Source organism: Culex pipiens, chromosome 1, assembly GCF_016801865.2.
Source record: "Culex pipiens pallens isolate TS chromosome 1, TS_CPP_V2, whole genome shotgun sequence".
In the NCBI taxonomy this organism is placed as follows: domain Eukaryota; kingdom Metazoa; phylum Arthropoda; class Insecta; order Diptera; family Culicidae; genus Culex; species Culex pipiens.
This window is the reverse complement of record NC_068937.1, coordinates 121,301,959-121,320,599: the sequence shown is the minus strand read 5'-3', so window position 1 is coordinate 121,320,599 and position 18,641 is coordinate 121,301,959. Positions and strand designations below refer to the sequence as shown.

The 18,641-nt window shown below is 38.8% G+C and overlaps 2 protein-coding genes across 2 annotated transcripts in view; one reads left to right on the top strand and one right to left on the bottom strand.

The window, feature by feature from the left end:
- The window catches only part of LOC128092823 (uncharacterized), an 81,752-nt gene that overhangs the window by 16,245 nt on the left and 46,866 nt on the right, over window positions 1-18,641 (top strand). Inside the window, exon 2 of the mRNA XM_052707595.1 lies at window positions 17,980-18,174. Within this exon, the coding sequence (XP_052563555.1) occupies window positions 17,997-18,174 (178 nt within the window). The 5' untranslated portion in view covers window positions 17,980-17,996. The remainder of the gene's footprint in view (window positions 1-17,979; window positions 18,175-18,641) is intronic.
- Window positions 508-16,687, bottom strand: LOC120423842 (stearoyl-CoA desaturase 5-like). Its single transcript, XM_039587790.2, has 5 exons — window positions 15,802-16,687; window positions 7,132-7,468; window positions 1,545-1,730; window positions 1,258-1,481; window positions 508-1,193 (listed from the first exon to the last, which is right to left on the bottom strand). The coding sequence occupies exons 1-5, from the start codon at window positions 16,232-16,234 to the stop codon at window positions 1,105-1,107; spliced, it is 1,269 nt and encodes a 422-aa protein (XP_039443724.1). The 5' UTR covers window positions 16,235-16,687; the 3' UTR covers window positions 508-1,104.

The window sequence follows — 18,641 nt, the reverse complement described above, 5'->3', positions numbered from 1 at the left end:
AATCACAGTAGGCGCACTTGACCAATGGTGGACAACACAGACACAAACACACACACACACACACACACGCACACACCGGCAAGCATGCCGATGATTGTTCGCATAAGAAAGTGACTCCGCACTGTTGTACACTCCCATTGAGAGTGCCTAAGTGTAACTAAGTGTCGGTGCGATTTGTTTTGGTTGCGCTTGGCTCTGATTTTTTTTTCGGGTGCTTACAGTACTGCGGGAATCATTGATTGCTACGAGATTAGTTTGAGAAATGAACATCATTAGACGGCCTGCGGCTGCTTTTGACTCGATGGCGCAATATTGGAGAGTCCAGGGAGTTTGGGCTTTGTGCGCGATGGTTGTGGGTTGGATTTGGGCAACTTTTTGGAACAATTGCGTAAATGTTGGGTATGTAAGGTAGAGCAAGTGAACTGTTTGATGAAGTAAAAGATACGAGCAAAATGAGGAGTGTTAAAAATGGTGAGATATTTCCACAAATTATATTAAAACATATGCTTTATTTTATCATAGTTTATTTTACTGACTTTTAGCCATATCCCTAAAACATACTTTGAAATAATTATTAATGGTAATCATAATCCTGATTAGTTATCTGCTGGGCAATATTACCCAAGTTGTTGAACCGTTCTTTTAGAAACAAGACTGCATTTAATTCGAAAGCAAACATGTGTTCAAGATTGTTGAAGATCCCCGCCTTGAACTAAACATCCAACTACTTAGTTCAAGGGCACTTTCAAATGCTGGTTTCGAGTTATGAAATTTTCAAAGATGAATGTGTGCTGTGGTCACATACAATTCGTTCGTTATTTGACTGGAGTCGGCTTTGCTGCTGCGTTCGTTGGTTGACCTGGAAAGCAAGTACCAGCCTCAGAGTGAGGTGCAACGTTTTGTATTCAAAAATCAAGGTCGATCGAAAACGGTGGTCTCGTATTGATGATAATGCCTCGCACAATTCAAATCAGCTTGCAATTCTTGCGTTACGTAAAATGTCGAAAAAAAATCCTAATTCTATTCCCTAGAACCACACTGTGCGGTTGATCACGTGATCGATCGATCATTACAAGGAAACCTTCAGATATGGTCTGCCACGGTTTAGCGAGCCCGATGTTCATCGGCTTCGTCCTCCGGGTATGGGACCTCCTCTAGGTCCTCAATTGGGCTCATGGGATGCGTTCCGTCACCTGTAGAATTGGTAGAAAAACAACGTTACCGCCCGGATCCTACAACTCACAACCCACTACTCACCAAAGCGCATGATCGTTCTCCGGACAAGGTTCTTCGACGGTTCCTTCAGGTCGTACGCCCAGCCAATCTTGGCGAAAAAGTCCAGCCAGAATGTGGTCACGTTGACGGAGTACTTGCCCAGCTCGGCCGCCTTGTAGTCCCAGGGAAACACGTGGTGATAGTTGTGCCAACCTTCGCCCATGGCCACCACCGATACCAACTTGTTCTCGACGGGTTGAATGTTCCTAGGAAAGATAAAGTTTCGATTAAGTTACAACCTTCTAAGAACCAAAAGAAGCTACACTCACTCGTTGTACGGCCGGTTGCCGAAGATGTGGGCGGCGCTGTTGACTAGCCACGTGAAGTTCAGGGACAGCACGTACCGCACGAAGCACTGGCTCAGGAAAGCTAGCCAGAAATCCTCGCCCAGGAAGTACCACGGGATGAACGTCGGCAGGAAGAAGCAGAACAGGATCTTCATCAGGACGAAGTGTCTGTTTAGGGGTAGTTCGAAGAATGAAGGTGTTGGTTTAGAATTTACAGTTTTTTGTTCTGGTTTTGATAAGATACACAGCAATTTTGAAAGATATCATTAAATTTGATTCAACTCGTTCAATTTACCGAAACACTGCTCTGACTCTATTATCTGAAATCCTCGCAAACATTTTCGTTGTCTTTTTTTATGAGTCGTTGAGCTCAAACATGACTCCATCAATGCAAGGTGATATGGGATCATGTAAAACAACTTGTTTTTCAAAAGCGTTGGCGGGCCAGATATTTTTTGAGTATAATTTTTAAATAAAACCTTCTGTATTTTTATTCTCAACATAAGAAGATGAAAAGAAAACTGAAGAATGAGGATGCACACAATTTTTGTTACAAAAAAATCCTTATGTTTACATATATATTTTTTTGTAACTGTCTGCTTTACAACTTTATAGAATATTGTTACTTTGTAAAAAATACCCTTCAAACTCAGAAAAACACGAAATGAAAAATTTTGTTCTGAACGAACAAATAGCAGATTCGTAGAGCACATAAAATTTCCCATAAAATGACAAATCCCCAAAAAAATTACAGTTAAGTCATGAAAAATGGCTGAGTTTTTTAATTTTTTTGTGTTTTTTTTAGATGAAAAATCTCACCACCTTTTCAGACTGCAAATTTTTGAAAAAATGTATTTTTTCGCATGTTAAAAAATGGCACTCCGTCACTAGAAATCGACCTCGGATTCGTGATCAGGGACAAAAGTTACTACCCCTTAGGAAAAAGTTTCACGCAAATCGATAAATTGATTGCTAGATTAAATTTTCTTTGAGCTCATATAGTTTCTTTGAATAAAAAAAGAGATAAATTACTATCCAAAACCTTAAATGATCAATTTTTTAACTTGAAAGTGCCACTAAAATGCAAAAATTGGTTCTCATGATTATTTCTCATCTAGGGGAACAGCATTCAATTCCAGCGTGCCTCTAATGTTGGCAGGTCAGAACTTTGACATTCAATTAAAGCTAATTAAAAGCGTTTTCAACTGAAATCGAGTGATAAATAGCTCAATAAGGAGTGAGCAAGCAAGTTTCTATCAAAAGTTTTGCAAAATTAGTTGTTTAAATTGTGAAAATCAGCAAATTGGATGGAGTTAGGAGCAGGTGCTTAACCTGCCAAACATACGAGAATTTACCCTACGTGGCAATGAACGCAAATGCAAATTTAAATTATTTTAGGTCTTTCTTTTCTATTTTTTCCCAAAAAATCTGTACTAATTGGTCAAAGAGAAAAGGTTTGTTTTTAATTAATTTAAATAATGCTGCAATTTTCTGACAGCAGCGCAACTGTTATCATGTTCAAAGCATTTTATGTTATTGATTTTGAAAATTCAATTTGGAATTCAGACTATCGATGCCCGTGTGCTCTCTTGCTCTATCTAGATGAGAATCCCAGCAAGCTTTGTACAAGTGAGCATATGGGCATCGATTTTTTGATTTGTCGTATATTACCAGGACTTTTATTTAGATAAAGAAATATTTAGACATTAGGACATCTACCAAATCGATGAAGTTGAGAGATGAAGGTTAACCAGGTTAATAGCTGATGCCTAAACAGTTTAGCATAATACGCATTGTGAAGAGTTGTTTAGGACACCCTAGTTTAAAGATACTTCTGTGTTGGTATCATTAAGTAATTAAATATTATTTCCGTGCAGTCAAAAGAGTAAAACTGTAACTTTCCCCGTAAGTTTCGATCGCTTTTCCCCAATCGTGGACTCAACCGATCACTTTTAAAATTTGAGTGGTTGTTTGAAATACTAATCAGCCAGAGAACCTGATTTTTTTAAATTTTACCCTTAAACATCATAAATGATTAAATTTTGCAGTAAAACAGTTAGATTTTGTGGTTTCGAATTAAGAGTGTACCAAAATCAATAAATCTAACACAGTCAGGATTTGAGTTGCAAACAAGCTTGATTACAACTAACGCTTAAACATTGTGGAATATTGATTTATTTCAGCTGCTCTTATCGAGTTTATTTACTCAACATCTACACCGTTCAACAAAAAGATGTTATTTAGGTGTTTTTCGCCTACATACCTTTGTACACGCTGCACAAAAAACTTGGTTCATATCATGTTTCATAGATGTTGTTGATTTTATTAGGGGAACTTTAACCCTTTTGGGTCATTCGCTCCCTTATGTTTCAAAACGCGCTAAACCCAGTGCTAACATATTTATGTAAAACGTTTCCATAGTAGCATCCAACGGTAACACGTTAACTCAAATCAGTGTAGGTTGGATGTTTTTTTTGAACGTGTAAGTCTAGGCTAGAAACGACGCAACACATTCATGCGTTGCCAAAAATTTTGGGTGGGCCTACTTGCATGCAGTGTTGTGTGCAAGTTGGCATTTTTTGGAGGTTTCCACGCAACGTGTGCTGACGCAGGGTTGTCCTTCTTGTTCACAAGGGGTGTGTTTTACTTGATATGCCTAGTATGTATTTAGTTTGTATCTTGTCGATTTGAACGCTTGAACTGTAAAAAATATTTAAATTACAGATTATTGTGATTTCAATGCGCTAAACTGACATGCATCTGCGAATCGCTGATTTGGGTTTCGGTTTGAGTTTGCTTCGGTTCACCAGGTTCAATTGGGTACTAAAGCCCTATGTCAATTTTTATGTACAACGGTAAAAAACACGATAAAAAACCATTTCTGATCACTTTTTTTTTATTTTAATGCAAATTTTTTTTTTGACAAGACAACATTTTTCCGATCAACTATGGTCCCCTTGGAACGAGCTGTCAAGTAGGAGCTTTTCTGTCAAGAAGGACCGCGAGGTTAATTTTTCAAAATTGATTTAAAAATCCATTTTAAACTCTTTGTGCTCGTACAAAGGGTCATTGTACTCAGAAAAATAAGCTTTATCGCTGTAAACAATAATATCAGCAATCTAAGCTTCATTTTAGGACCCAATTGGGTACTAAAGCCCTATGTCAATTTTTATGTACAACGCACAGTGGTCCAGATCGCAAAATTAAGTGGAAAATGGATTTTCCGAAAAATGGTGACGTTTTGGAGCTTTGGTGTCTTCAGAAGAGTTGTTGCAAATGGAAAGGGGCAACTTTTGGTTTGGTTCAAAATTAGGGTGGTTCACGATTAGGGTGATTTTGAAAATCTAACTTTTCAGGAATATTTTTGGGAATTTTTTTGTCTTCTAAAAAGTTGATGGGCTTGCCAATCCAAGCAACTTTGTCGAAGACACCAAAATTTTATCTCGTAATCTACGCCTTCTATGACCAAATTTATAAAAAGCATCTGAGCAAACCTTCAAAAATCAGTTTTTTGAACGTGGCAATTCAGGGTTAACTTTTAGAGAAAAGTGATATTCGGAGCACTTTTAGAGCTCTACAAAACAAACATTTTCATGTTTTGACATGTCAATTTGGACTTAAGGGTCAAAAGTTACAGCCATTTTAAGGTAAAAAAGATGCAAATTTAAAACTTAAATATCTCAAAATGGCGCAAGCCAAATTTTAAGCACTAGGTTGCATTTGAAAGAAGAGATCTAGCACTACAAACGCTGAAAAAATCTCAGGGGTGTTTTTCTTTTAACTTGAGATATCTTCATTTGAAAAAGTCTAATTTTCAAGGGAAAACCATATGGGACCACCCTAACGAAATTCGAAAATTGTCCAAATATATGTTTTTCCATGTAATTTTGCCCGCTGAATCTGAATCTGCCCTCAGAATTGAGCCAAAATGTCAACAAATCGATTTTTGGTCATATTTTGGGTTTAAATGATAATTTTACATGGAAACCCAAAATATGACCAAAAATCGATTTGTTGACATTTTGGCTCAATTCTGAGGGCAGATTCAGATTCAGCGGGCAAAATTACATGGAAAAACATATATTTGGACAATTTTCGAATTTCGTTAGGGTGGTCCCATATGGTTTTCCCTTGAAAATTAGACTTTTTCAAATGAAGATATCTCAAGTTTAAAGAAAAACACCCCTGAGATTTTTTCAGCGTTTGTAGTGCTAGATCTCTTCTTTCAAATGCAACCTAGTGCTCAAAATTTGGCTTGCGCCATTTTGAGATATTTAAGTTTTAAATTTGCATCTTTTTTACCTTAAAATGGCTGTAACTTTTGACCCTTAAGTCCAAATTGACATGTCAAAAAATGAAAATGTTTGTTTTGTAGAGCTCTAAAAGTGCTCCGAATATCACTTTTCTCTAAAAGTTAACCCTGAATTGCCACGTTCAAAAAACTGATTTTTGAAGGTTTGCTCAGATGCTTTTTATAAATTTGGTCATAGAAGGCGTAGATTACGAGATAAAATTTTGGTGTCTTCGACAAAGTTGCTTGGATTGGCAAGCCCATCAACTTTCTAGAAGACAAAAAAATTCCCAAAAATATTCCTGAAAAGTTAGATTTTCAAAATCACCCTAATCGTGAACCACCCTAATTTTGAACCAAACCAAAAGTTGCCCCTTTCCATTTGCAACAACTCTTCTGAAGACACCAAAGCTCCAAAACGTCACCATTTTTCGGAAAATCCATTTTCCACTTAATTTTGCGATCTGGACCACTGTGCAACGGTAAAAAACACGATTAAAAACCATTTCTGATCACTATTTTTCATTTTAATGCAAATTTTTTTTTTGACAAGACAACATTTTTTCGATGGATCAACTATGGTCCCCTTGAAACGAGCTGTCAAGTAGGAGCTTTTCTGTCAAGAAGGACCGCGAGGTTAATTTTTCAAAATTGATTTGAAAATCCATTTTAAACTCTTTGTGCTCGTACAAAGGGTCATTGTACTCAGAAAAATAAGCTTTATCGCTGTAAACAATAATATCAGCAATCTAAGCTTCATTTTAGGATCCAATTGAACACATTTTTAAGCATTTTGTTAACGTTACGAGTATTCCGCTCACAATAGGTTTCTTTTAAATTAGATGTGTTCATGAGGAACCGAATGTTACAGTGGTGAGGGTAATGCTAACAAAAAAAGGCAGACTTTTAGTGTAAAATCAAATTATTTGCTAATTAAATCCGGTCAGTCCCAGCATTGACATTGCGAAATCGTAACATCTTGAAGACGCTTTTGTCTCCAATGTATCTTTGAAGGTAGTGCTAATTAGCCTCGTGTTTCGTTCCGTGCCGGCCATTGTCACGGGCAACGCCAAAGACGGTCAGTATCCAAGCCGGCAATGAGCTCTACCGTGCAACTGCTAATCAACTGATCGATAAAACCTTGCAAGTTTTAGTGACCATCAAAAGGCTAATAAACAATCCGGTGGGTTGGTTTAGTGAATTAGCTAGGACTAACATTGAATAGAATTAAGTTTTTTTTCTCAGTAAAACAAAAAACTCTCGCTTCCATAAACTTACTTGTGATGGAACTGCACCACCGGATCGGCCTCGATGTCCGACATGTCGATCAAGCGACCCTTCTTGATGCACTCCGGGTGTTTTCGCAGCATCAGCCAACCCACGTGGGCGTACAGGAAGCCCCGGTTTGAGTTGTGCGGGTCGCCGTTCGTTTCCGAGTACTTGTGGTGGATCCGGTGATCGCGCACCCAGTCGTAGATGGTGTTCTGGCCGGCGATCGAGTAACAGCACGCCAGGATGATCCGTAGCGGCAGCTTTGCTTTGTAAGCTCGATGGCACCAGAGTCTGTGGACACCTCCCGTCACCCCAAACCCGGCACAACCTCCAATGAAGAAACCTGAGGAGGAGAATACATTCAAGTTATTACTCGAATGAAACAAGTTGTTTGAAATTTTCAAGCCATGGCATAAAATTCACTCTTTAAATAAATCACAAATCTCATTGGAAACGAAAATAAAATTTAGTTTTAAAGTTAACGAAACATGCTGTCAATCATTTTGAACGGATTATCTCACGCGTGAATGGTATATTAGGTAACTCTAGAAAGGAACAGTCGCGTAAAACCTTCGATTTTTGAGATTTTTCCATTCAACTGAGATCTGAGACAATACAGCTCGTTCAGACCCGTTAATGAGTGGATTTTCCCACCACTTTCAGTAGGCTGGTTCAAAATGAGAGTGCAATATTTGAGATTTTCGAGTGCATCCGATCAGTGTGTAATTTGACAGCTAGTGAAGGTACAGTCTCGATGGTTCGACACAGTTGAATATGTAAACTGTGTAAATTTTTACGTACAACGGTAAAAAACACGATTAAAAACCATTTCTGATTACTTTTGTTCAATTTTTGCGTCATAACAATTTTTGAATGGATCAACAATGGTACCCTTGGAACGAGCTGTCAAGTACCTTTTCTGTCAAGAAGAACTGCGATGATAATTTTGTGCTCAAAAAAATAAGCTTTATCATTGATGTGAACAATAACATCAGAAAATAAAGCTAAATTTTAGGACCCAACTGTATAATATTGTTCGGGGTTTTTTTATATAAGGTCCTAGAAACAAATGTAAACAATAGAGTGTAACAAAAATGACTTTTTGGAGGGCATTCAAGGGTGTGTTCCGGTGGGCATACTAAGCTCAAATCCCAAATATGAGCATGATTGGACGTAACAGGAGCTGGCGCTCCGCCCTTCAATTTTAAATGGGATTTAACCCGTAAAAAAAGATTTTTTCAAAAATGTCACTTTTTGAGGCATTTTGGCCACTGAAGCGTTTATTTTAAACATCATCGGCGTGTAGGCCAGATCCTTGCGCATCTTTTGGTATATATAACATTGAAATTTGGAGCACCCTAGAGCTCGGTACAGGCCTTCAATGTTTGGCATTTTTTCGAAAAATCGGCCCCAGCAAAATCAAATGGCGTCTAGGGCGACGCATATCTTTTTTGCCGGGGCCGATTTTTCGAAAAAATGCCAAACTTTGAAGGCCTGTACCGAGCTCTAGGGTGCTCTAAATTTAGGGTGCTCTAAATTTCAATGTTATATATACCAAAAGATGCGCAAGGATCTGGCCTACGCGCCGATGATGTTGAAAATAAACACTTCAGTGGCCAAAATGCCTCAAAAAGCGACATTTTTGAAAAAATCTTTTTTTACGGGTTAAATTCCATTTAAAATTCAAGGGTGGAGCGCCAGCTCCTGTTACATCCAAACAAGCTCATATTTTGGATTTGAGCTTAGTATGCCCACCGGAACAAACCCTTGAATGCCCGCCAAAAATTCATTTTTGTTACATCCTAGTAAACAATGAGTATATTCCGCTTACTCCGATGGCGATTGACATAAGGTGTGAAAAGATACACTCAATGTTAGGTTGAAGTGGTTGAAGACTTTTATTGTACACAATTGCGTGTTTTGACAGTAATTTTATTTGTTTTAGCGAAAACAATCAATAATATTTGATTTTTTTTCGTAAAAAAAAATAAAATCACTGTCAAAACACGCGCAAATCAAGGCAAACCCACCACGTGTTCCCTTTCGAAAAATGAATGCGGGTCAGTTCGGTTGGTTTGAGTGAAAGACAGGCCCAGGTTTTTGTTGTTGGTTAGGTGAAACAGCTGACGAAAGAAAAATATGCTGCCCAGTCCAGCGGTGCTGGGTCTTCCCACTTTTGAGGGCAAACAAAAAGATGACCTTCATGACGTAATGACAGTGAAAGGCGAGTTGGACATGGGACGGATTTCTGAATTGCTTTGCTGTGACGTTTAAGAAGTAAGGTAACCTTAATAATGAATATGATGTGATGTTCTTAATGAAATGTAATGTGAATGTATTTTATTCAAACATGGGTTTAAATTTTCGAAAAATCTCGTTCCAAGCAGGTTGCGTGCCCGCAAGTTGTTATGACGACACTTGTTTGGGCTAGTTTGCTTTGATAAGTCGATCGAAATTATGCAAGAAGAGCATGAAAATGATGAAGGGAACGGCTCAACCTATTAACTGGTTTCCCTTTCTTTATTACTTTGTTGATCAATGTGTTAACGTTAATCTTATGATTTTGGAAAACCTGTAACAGTCTAATGGTTGAACATAAGTTGAAAACTTAACCCAGTTTAATAATTGTTTTTAAATTAATATAAGAAAAAAATACTGCCTAAATCTCATCATAATCAATCTAAAACTTGAAACAGTCACAACACGCTAGGAGCATAGTTTTTTGTTTGCCTTCGCAGTCAAAAAGCAATTAAAAATCTCATTTCGCGCTTTAATATGAACTCAAAACACAAAATGTTTGGGCGCCACGCGCGAGCGAATTTTTTTGAATCAAGTCAACAACAAAAAATAATGTTAAAGGAAACCAAATCGTTTTGCCAGGTGTTGACGTATCTAGCGTTGGAATTGATCGCAATAAAATCGACTGTAAAATTAATGGTTGCAGAAAAAGTGGCACCTGAGCATTTGTTCGATGATCTTTGCGTTGATCTGCCGCTGATCAATCGTGTGTGAAAATTTTTCTAATGATTTTTTTTTCCGCAAAAAAAGATCATCTGCCATAATCGGCTGACTGTGAAAACGTGAGCGACCTGAAACTTTGAATAAAATAAAGATTTACGTAAATCATTGAAGGGAAACCCAAGCACAAATTTTCTAAACAGGTTTTCTTTGTGTGAAATTTGTATATCAAACACGTGCAGCTGAGCTGATCCCGTGTTTGAGGATTGCTAAAATTTTGCATAAATTGCGAAATCTGGAAATGACTTGTTCTGGTTGATATTTCCCAACAACGTCGTGATGGTTTGCCTCATTTGAAATTTGAATTTTGCATAAAATATTGATTTATGTAAATTACTTGGGGGAAATCCCGCCACAAACTGTCTAAACAGGTTTTCTTTGTGTGAAAATTTTGAGCCAAACACGTGCAGCTGAGCTCGGTCTCGTGTTCGAAGATTGCCAAAATTTGCATAAATTGCGAAATCTGGAAACGACCGGTTCTGGTTGATATTTCGTGATCGTTTGTCGCATTTGAAATTCTGTCACACTGAACCAACATAACTATTCGAAATTTTATCAAAAAATCGAAAAGAATGAGGCAAACGACCTCAGCAACAACGATACTTCCAGTTGAAATGCGTGCTGATTAGTTGTTGCCAACACACCGGGGTTCGGTGTCAAAATTTCCATAATCTTATGGTTTGACGATTTGGCGAATAATTTCGCGGACCCACCCAAATCTTCACCGCGGAAGAGAATACTGGTCAGCTGGGATCTTCTTCATCTTTTGAATGTGACTCATTCTGGTTTTATTACGCTCGGCAGGTCGAAATCCAGCACCAGGATTCGAGAATTCCAGGTTGATCCATTCGTTATCGAATTTGCGAATTTTGAATCGATGAATAGCATTAAGTTAGTTTGGCTGGTATTAGGCTATAATGTCATAAAGCCTAACATGTGAAAGAAATGGGTTTTAGCGAAAACATATTTTTCGAGTTGACTAACGTTTCTCTGAAAAACAAATTCACATAATTGTAATTCAATGTAAATTGGAGATTTTGTCCAAAAACAAAAAGTTCAATTTGTCTTTCAAAACTCAACAATTTAATGGTCAATTTGAATGATCACAAACTCACCACGGCAAGTTTGAATTCACCACAGCTCATTTATGTCCTTTTGACAGCAGCTTGAAGCAGTTTATGCACTGTATGTTTTAGATAAAATTGTGCAATAATTTTCGTATTTTTCTCTGTGATTTTCTAACCAAGTAAAGTTTTACTGGAATGTTAAGAGTAATGAAATATTTTAAGTAATTAAACTGAAAGCACGCTTTTAGTTTGATTGCCATCAGTTGAAATTAAATATTGCGCCTTGCAGCAATTTCTAGAGTTTTGAGTCAATCGTGCTAGGCCTAGATTTTTTCATCACACTGCATTGCAGGACTGAGAACTGCCAACTTTGCGCACTTTGCACCTCAGTAGAGTGCTGCGGGAAAATTTTCATCACAGTTGGCAAACTGATTTTCCATCACACCATCAAAACAAAACAAGTGTAATGCATCGACTTTGACCTCAATCTAGTCATCAAGCTGTGGTAGCCGAGGCAGTTAAGTCTTTGAGATGGTCTGCTAAAGGATCCTGGTTCGATTCTTGTAGCGAATACTTTTAGGTTTTTTTTTGACGGGTTAATTTTTTTAAGAGCTCGAGGGCATAATTCTTTTGCCCATCTCGAGCTGTGTTAGCAAAGTCCGTAAGCGGTACCATTCAAACCTCTTCGGCGGCAAAGTTACGGCAGTGGATCGCTCGACACACTTGCTCATCAATAGCGTGTGTGCGTGTCCCATTTCCCCACCTGACCGATGAAGCCTTTGGGATTCTATAAATAAAGTCGCATGTCCGCAATAGATCTAATTCGTGGTCGCAGTGGATAGTGGCATCAAACAAAAAAAAGCAGTACCACAGACACTGTCTGGTGGAGGTACCATGGATTGGCTATAAATTTAAAAGAATTCTGGCTAAAACCAATACTTCGTAGACGAAAGAAGCCGGAAAGAACATATTCAAAAAAAAATATTAGAAAAGACTACATGTCCTAAATGGCATTGGTACATCGGACAAGCTCCAGGGTAGCGAAGGGTATCGCCCTCTCCATCGGTGAAACTCCGAGGATCCGTCCATCTTGTATTGATCTGCATGGGTAGCGTGAATCCCGGGCAGCTTTTCTCCATCGCTGTCTGTCGCATCCCCATATGAGGACCGTAAAGGACGATAACCCTCAGGCTTTTGGCCTTCATCGCCATGAAGGGGCCCCTCTCGGCAGCGGAGGATCAGCGGGTACTGAAGACGCCTGTCCGAAACGTAGCCAGCAACGCCCGCTGGTTGTCCACCATCCGTCCAGCAAAAAGTCAAAGATCCATCGTTAGCCAAGATGCCTCTGCAAAACCATCCCGCCACCGGAGACCACGATTCCGGAACAAGCCGTCGTCTCTTGAATCACTTAGCCGGTCCGTAAAACTTTCTCGGGCTGGACGAGTTTCTGAACTTCCAAAAATAAATAAATAACATAAACAGCCTGCCATAGCAACGCATATCTTCGTCATCACTGTGAAGAAAAATCACTGTGATGAAAAAATACTGTGATGAAAATAATTGCGCAAGACTCTAGTAAAGTGCAAAATGCGCAATACTGATTTCATTTGTAAAATTGCTATTAAATGAGTCTCAGTAGGCTTTAATTGACACTTTACACGTTTCCAGCGAACTACCTAGAAGAACTTACATGTTACAAGTTCATAAAATTATCATCAAAACAAACTTAGTAAGGAGTTTTCAGTATTTTAATAAATTATGTGATGAAGGCCACACTTTTGACAAAGTTTTGCCTGCCAACAGTTATGTAACAAAGTTAATCAAATCATAAAGTCACCCCCTTGTTCAGCGGGGGTAAGCTTTGCACTACAGGTGTTTCTGAAGGGTGAAGCCGAGAGTTGCAATAATTGTTGGGTGTTTTGGCGCGAAGGTAGCAATTTTTATACACCGCCGATAAGTGTTTAAAAATTCACGCACTTGTGACCTTCTAGGGAGAGTGGCTGGTTGAGCTGTGGGAGAAAGGTTTTCAGTTTGGTAACAGGCGTGTGGAGTGTTTCGGGTGTCACTGGTGAAGTGGAGTATTGTAAGTTTGTAATTTAAGTTTAAAGTCATGAATTTTGGCTTAAGCATTTTTGTTGCGAATTGGTTTTTGTACGTGATTTTTTTTTAAAGTGTTTTAAACTAACTTTTCAAGCATATATACATATTCGCTGAAACTAGAAAGCCATGCAAAACTTAACAGCGATTGCCTCAGTCCTACCTTGTCAATTAAGTTTAACGTGTTACGGCAGATATGCTGGGAAGTACAGTGGGGACGTCGGTTGGTTGTCTGAAAATAATCGAACCTAAATACGGTTTTCTGGGAAACCCCAATGGATTTAACCTAAAATGTTCACCTATGTTTTTTTTGCTGGGAATAGGGTCCTAAAGTCCTATGTAAATTTATTTTATATATCATTTCCATATTGATTGTAAAGATGCATTAACGTATAACCAGAATACAAATGTGAGCATTTTAAAATTATTTACTTTAAAAATATTACCCGTGAGATTTTGGAAAACAATCTTCTTGTTCGATTATACTTTGACATTCAGAGACTTTATCGATTAGATCCAAATGCAGAAAACAGTTCGCATATTTTTTTTTCTCAAAATGAAATATCAGCATTTGTTTAATTTAAGCAGAAATAATCGCAATTTCGTAAAATTAATAGCATTTTTTTCCTTATTTCTTGATTCAAGTTTGTGTGTTCTCCCCATCCAATTATCGAATGTTTAGGTTCGCGTAGAAATCTTGACAAAGACACCGATGATTTGCAAGCGAATCTTCTCGTTTTCAGTTTTTTAAAATGATTATAAAAATTCTCGTGGCGCAGGGGTAGCGGCTTCGGCTGCCGATCCCGATGATGCTATGAGATGCGGGTTCGATTCCCGCCTTATCCACTGAGCTTCTATCGGATGGTGAAGTAAAACGTCGGTCCCGGTTTCTCCTGTCTCGTCAGAGGCGCTGGAGCAGAAATCCCACTCTAGAGGAAGGCCATGCCCCGGGGGGCGTAGTGCCAATAGTTTCGTTTAGTTTCGTTTTTAAAAATTACAATAAAAAAAAACATAAAAATCACACCAAAATAACCCTTTTAAACAAATTTTGAAAAAAAGAGCGTTCAAAAGAGCCACTCGTTTTAATGATTTTGCCCACCTCTAGCTGCTTCATCAGATGAGGAAATACTGGCAGACAGACTCAAAATACTAAAATAGATTTAAAACTTACATGCACAGTAAAAAAATGTGTAAATTTGGAAGGTATAATTTTGGAAGGTTGAATATAACATCTTTTGCAGAAATATAACCTCTATAACAGAAATGTGGTAAAGGAAAATTTTGACAAAACCAACCCAAAAGATATTTTTTGATAAATGCGATAATTTTCATTAAAAAACCATTTAATTAGTCAAATCAGGGGGCAAAAAAATTTTCATGGATCAGGGGGCACAAAAATCTCAAAAAAAAACATGTGTAATCGATAGTTAATAGTTGGATAATTAAGTTAACTTTTCCATTTTTATTAAAAAAAAGGAAAATCGTATAACTATCAGAAAAAATGCGCTTGACCTCTTTGATATTTTTCAAACAAACGAAAGCACAACTTGTCATTTTTGAAGTTGATGTCAGTAAACGCTTTATTTTCGTCAAGGTATGATAGATGTAGGCTTCCTGAACACGCTTCGAACGACAGAATTGAATTTTAATAAATTAATTGTAAATTTCGTTTATTAATGCTCTGGAATCATCATTAGCTACCAAGCGCACCATCTTATTTTTGCTACCCTCTCAGATAAAAATTGGTGCACATGATTGTTTTAGATGATTCCATATTATTTATTACCGAAAAATTTACTAAAATTCAACTCTGTACCTTGGCGGAATTTTTTATGATTTTTTAGCGAATTCTATAAATTTTATTGATATTTTAAATGAAATCTAATGCAGAAATTAAATTTAATTTTTAGCTTATTCAAATTGCGTTCAAAAACAAGTACTAATTTAAAAGTAATGAAAGCGAAGCATTAAAATCTGAAAAGAAAAATAAAATCTGGAAACATGAAGTTCGATATACTTTCAACCTCAAGGACGTTCTTGAGGCGAGTAATCACTCATTTGGTTTCCTCTTTCCAAGAAAGCACTTATGCTTCATAAACTGGTAATTCACAATGAAATGTGTTCGCATTTACAACTCTGCGTGATTATCTTTTGTGGTGGGTTGATGACACCTTTCAATGGTGTCGCCTGGGGCGAATCATGCTACATGGGGTAATTCGGGACACTGTTTTTGTCTTGTTTTAACGCCTTTTTTTGATTTTCAAATAACAAAATTAGATTAGGTATCAAAACTGTGTGTCTTTGTTTCCCGCAACCCTGACTATTGATTTGCTTTTATGTAACCTCGAGACGAGCCACTCCCGGAAGTGTTGGAATGGCCCCGCTGGGCGTTAGCTCACGACCCAAGTAACCAAAACCATCCTCATTAGGCGAGGTGTTTTCACCGCCAAAAGGGTCGTAAATGTTGAGACTCCTCCAGCCTAGTGTGACTCACCCCAAACATACGTAACGATGGTTGCGTTGAAGACGTATTTGCAGAAGGCCGCGATCGCGATCACATGAAATATTCCAATCATGAACACGTTGTTCCATTTGATTTCTGCGTCGAAGGTGTAGCCGAACTTGTCCCGCAGGATGGCGGTCAGCCGATGGCCGAGCTCCGACTGCTTCCACTTGTTGTAATGCTCGATGTACTCGTCCACCTGCTTTTCGGTGATGTTGGCGTCATCCCCCAGGATCGTCTCGTTGTTGTTCGGGTCGTTCAGGATGGCTTTGTCCATCTTGATCTCGCCGTTGGTCGTTGCCGGTGATTTCTTCATGTTTTGGTTCTGGTCGCGAACGCCGAGGAAGCGCAGGTTCGACTCGACCGTCATTTTCACTTGCCACTGATCGGAATTGACCACTACCCGCCAGGAGTTGATCGGCATAAAATAGTTGGGATCTTCGCTAGCTTGTTACAGCTGTTCACTGCCACGCATGGCCACTCCACTAACCCCTCACACTATCGATCACTTTCAAAGGAAACTGCCAACAAACTGCTACTCTTAAAGAGATATTCAAATTTGACCACACTCGACGACGGACCCCGACAAACTGCCCAAATTGGCAAGTTACAATCACGTTGTGACCCACACCAAGCGCACACTCCCTCTTCCCTTTTGGAGTTTCGTTTCGTTTCGTTCGATCAAGTCCCCCGGTGGAGGTGGTAGGTGCTGACTGCTGTTGTGCTGCTTCCCGGCAGGTCTCTCTTCCGCGACTGCTGGCAGATTTGGCAAAGTGTTCCGATTTTATCCACGTGATCGTGGCCGCGAGGTTTTCTAAGCAACTGCGGAGAGTTGAGGTTCTTGAGGCGTCAAGCGGCGAACCCAGACTAACCGGCCCGATCTGGTCGAGCTTTCCTTCAAGTCTCCGTTGGCGGCGTCCAAGCCGCTGCAGTCACTGCTACTAAACCATCTTAGTATGAGCTTAGTTAGTATATCTTTCGCTGGTCTTCTTCTCATCTCAATATGCCCGCGCGCTCGCACACACAGCTGCAGATGAAAGGTGATTTTTTTTGAGGTTTGGCTCTTGTGATTTTTTTTTTCGAATTCGTTTTTTTTTACGATGGAGTGGGGACTTGGCTTGAGCAGCGGCAGAGCATTGTGTTCGCCAGGAAGGAGGTTTTTCATGAGCTTTGTCACGTTCGAAGGGGTGACATCGGATGCCGGATTGGGTTGGGTGCGCCGTGGATGTAACAGTAATTAATGTAATTAATGTAATTAATTGTTTAGTTGTCTTTTTTCTGCTAGTGTAACCAAGATGTCAGACATATATAGATCTTACAATATGAAGAGGAAAATTTCATGGATTTTGCTTACCCCGGAAAATTGGATAGGCAGCTTTAAAAAAATTGCTGGAGACATTTCGCGCCTTTTTCCCCGCGTATTACATGACAACAAGCCCAACTTTCAAAATCTGGCATAAGGTGTGACAACAACGTGCGTCGTGTTCGACGGATGGTGGCGTGTGCTTCTTTTTGAATTCAATTACAGCAAACGAGAGGGCCTCCACGCGGTGGCATGCACATTTTGGCAGCTAATTAGTGGCAATTGTCCCCTTAATTTGGAAACGTACGAACGCCGCGCGATTTGTCACTGTCACACACGTTGCACGACATTTAGGCAAGACAATTTGCCTATGGTAGAAAAGTGTGTATTTTAATGAATTTCCAAAAACCTGTTTGAAATGAAAAGATTTTTTTCAAAATAAACTGATTCCTACTAAGATGATTTGTCAAAGAGAATTCACACAAAAATATCATGGATCTAAAAAAAAGTCAATTTTTGCGACACTTCTCTTGACTCTAAATGATGCTTTTTTGTCGTTAAAATTGTGCCAAAAACGGCGGACTTTCGTGCAATGTCGGGGTCGCTATTACAGAGGCCATCCATTTATGTGAGAAAAGGTTTCTCACAGCTTCATGGTAACCATTGTTTAAGGTAGCTAGCTAAAGTGTAAATTTGCAATGAAAGTGTTCGAGGTCAAATAGAAGACATAGTTCGCTTTTTTGTTTGTTCAGGTCTCTTGTTTTGTAAAAAAAAATAAAGGTGTCACAAGATGTTCTTGTATAACTTGTTTTCATCGATGTCGTTAGCATTTTACAACCGTCCTCGATTTTTCCAAATATTTTCAGTGTCTGCTAATAAAAACATGCCGCTATGCAGAGCAAAGGGCCTACTATTTGTTTTGGTCCTAACCTGTGCATCCTATTGCATCAGTCAAACAACGCCTACCCAGATCGCTGCCACCGTGAAGCTCATTTACGACCTGTCGTGGTTCCTTAACATCAAAAACCTGCTGCTAGTCGATGAATGCGGACTTTTCAGTGGTATGTATTAAAAAGTCGTCAATCAATCACTAGTGATTTGATCAAAGTGTGTTTCTTATTCATATTTTACATTTACTCAAAATTTGCGACTAAATTATTGGAAAACGCCAATCAAGTTGCGAATCACAAAAGTGGACCAATCGCTTCTTAGGGTAATATTCATAATTTTACTGCCAAGTTATGACTATCCTTTGTTGAGTTCGATCGTTGGGAGAGTTTGGTAATATATCAAATCAGCAAGTGAATTGCCTGCCGCCTTTGAGCAAACAGCCATAAAGCAGCAGGGTTGACCACCACTGAATTATCATAACTGGTGACGGAAGGTCGCTCGATGTTGAAGATTACGAACGGCGTTTGAATCTCTGATCTAGATTTTGAACGGCATTGACTTATGTCATTCCGGGCCTTTCGATTGTATCACTTCATCAATCGTCTAACATTTTACTTGTGATTTAACATTTCACAAA

Excerpts from the sequence above, each read along its gene's own strand:
- LOC120423842 (XM_039587790.2), bottom strand. The coding sequence starts at position 16,234 with ATGCCGATCAACTCCTGGCGGGTAGTGGTCAATTCCGATCAGTGGCAA. Across the intron at positions 7,469-15,801 it reads CATCGTTACGTATGTTTGGG|GTTTCTTCATTGGAGGTTGT; the intron begins GTGAGTCACACT and ends TCTCCTCCTCAG. Across the intron at positions 1,194-1,257 it reads GAGAACGATCATGCGCTTTG|GTGACGGAACGCATCCCATG; the intron begins GTGAGTAGTGGG and ends CCAATTCTACAG.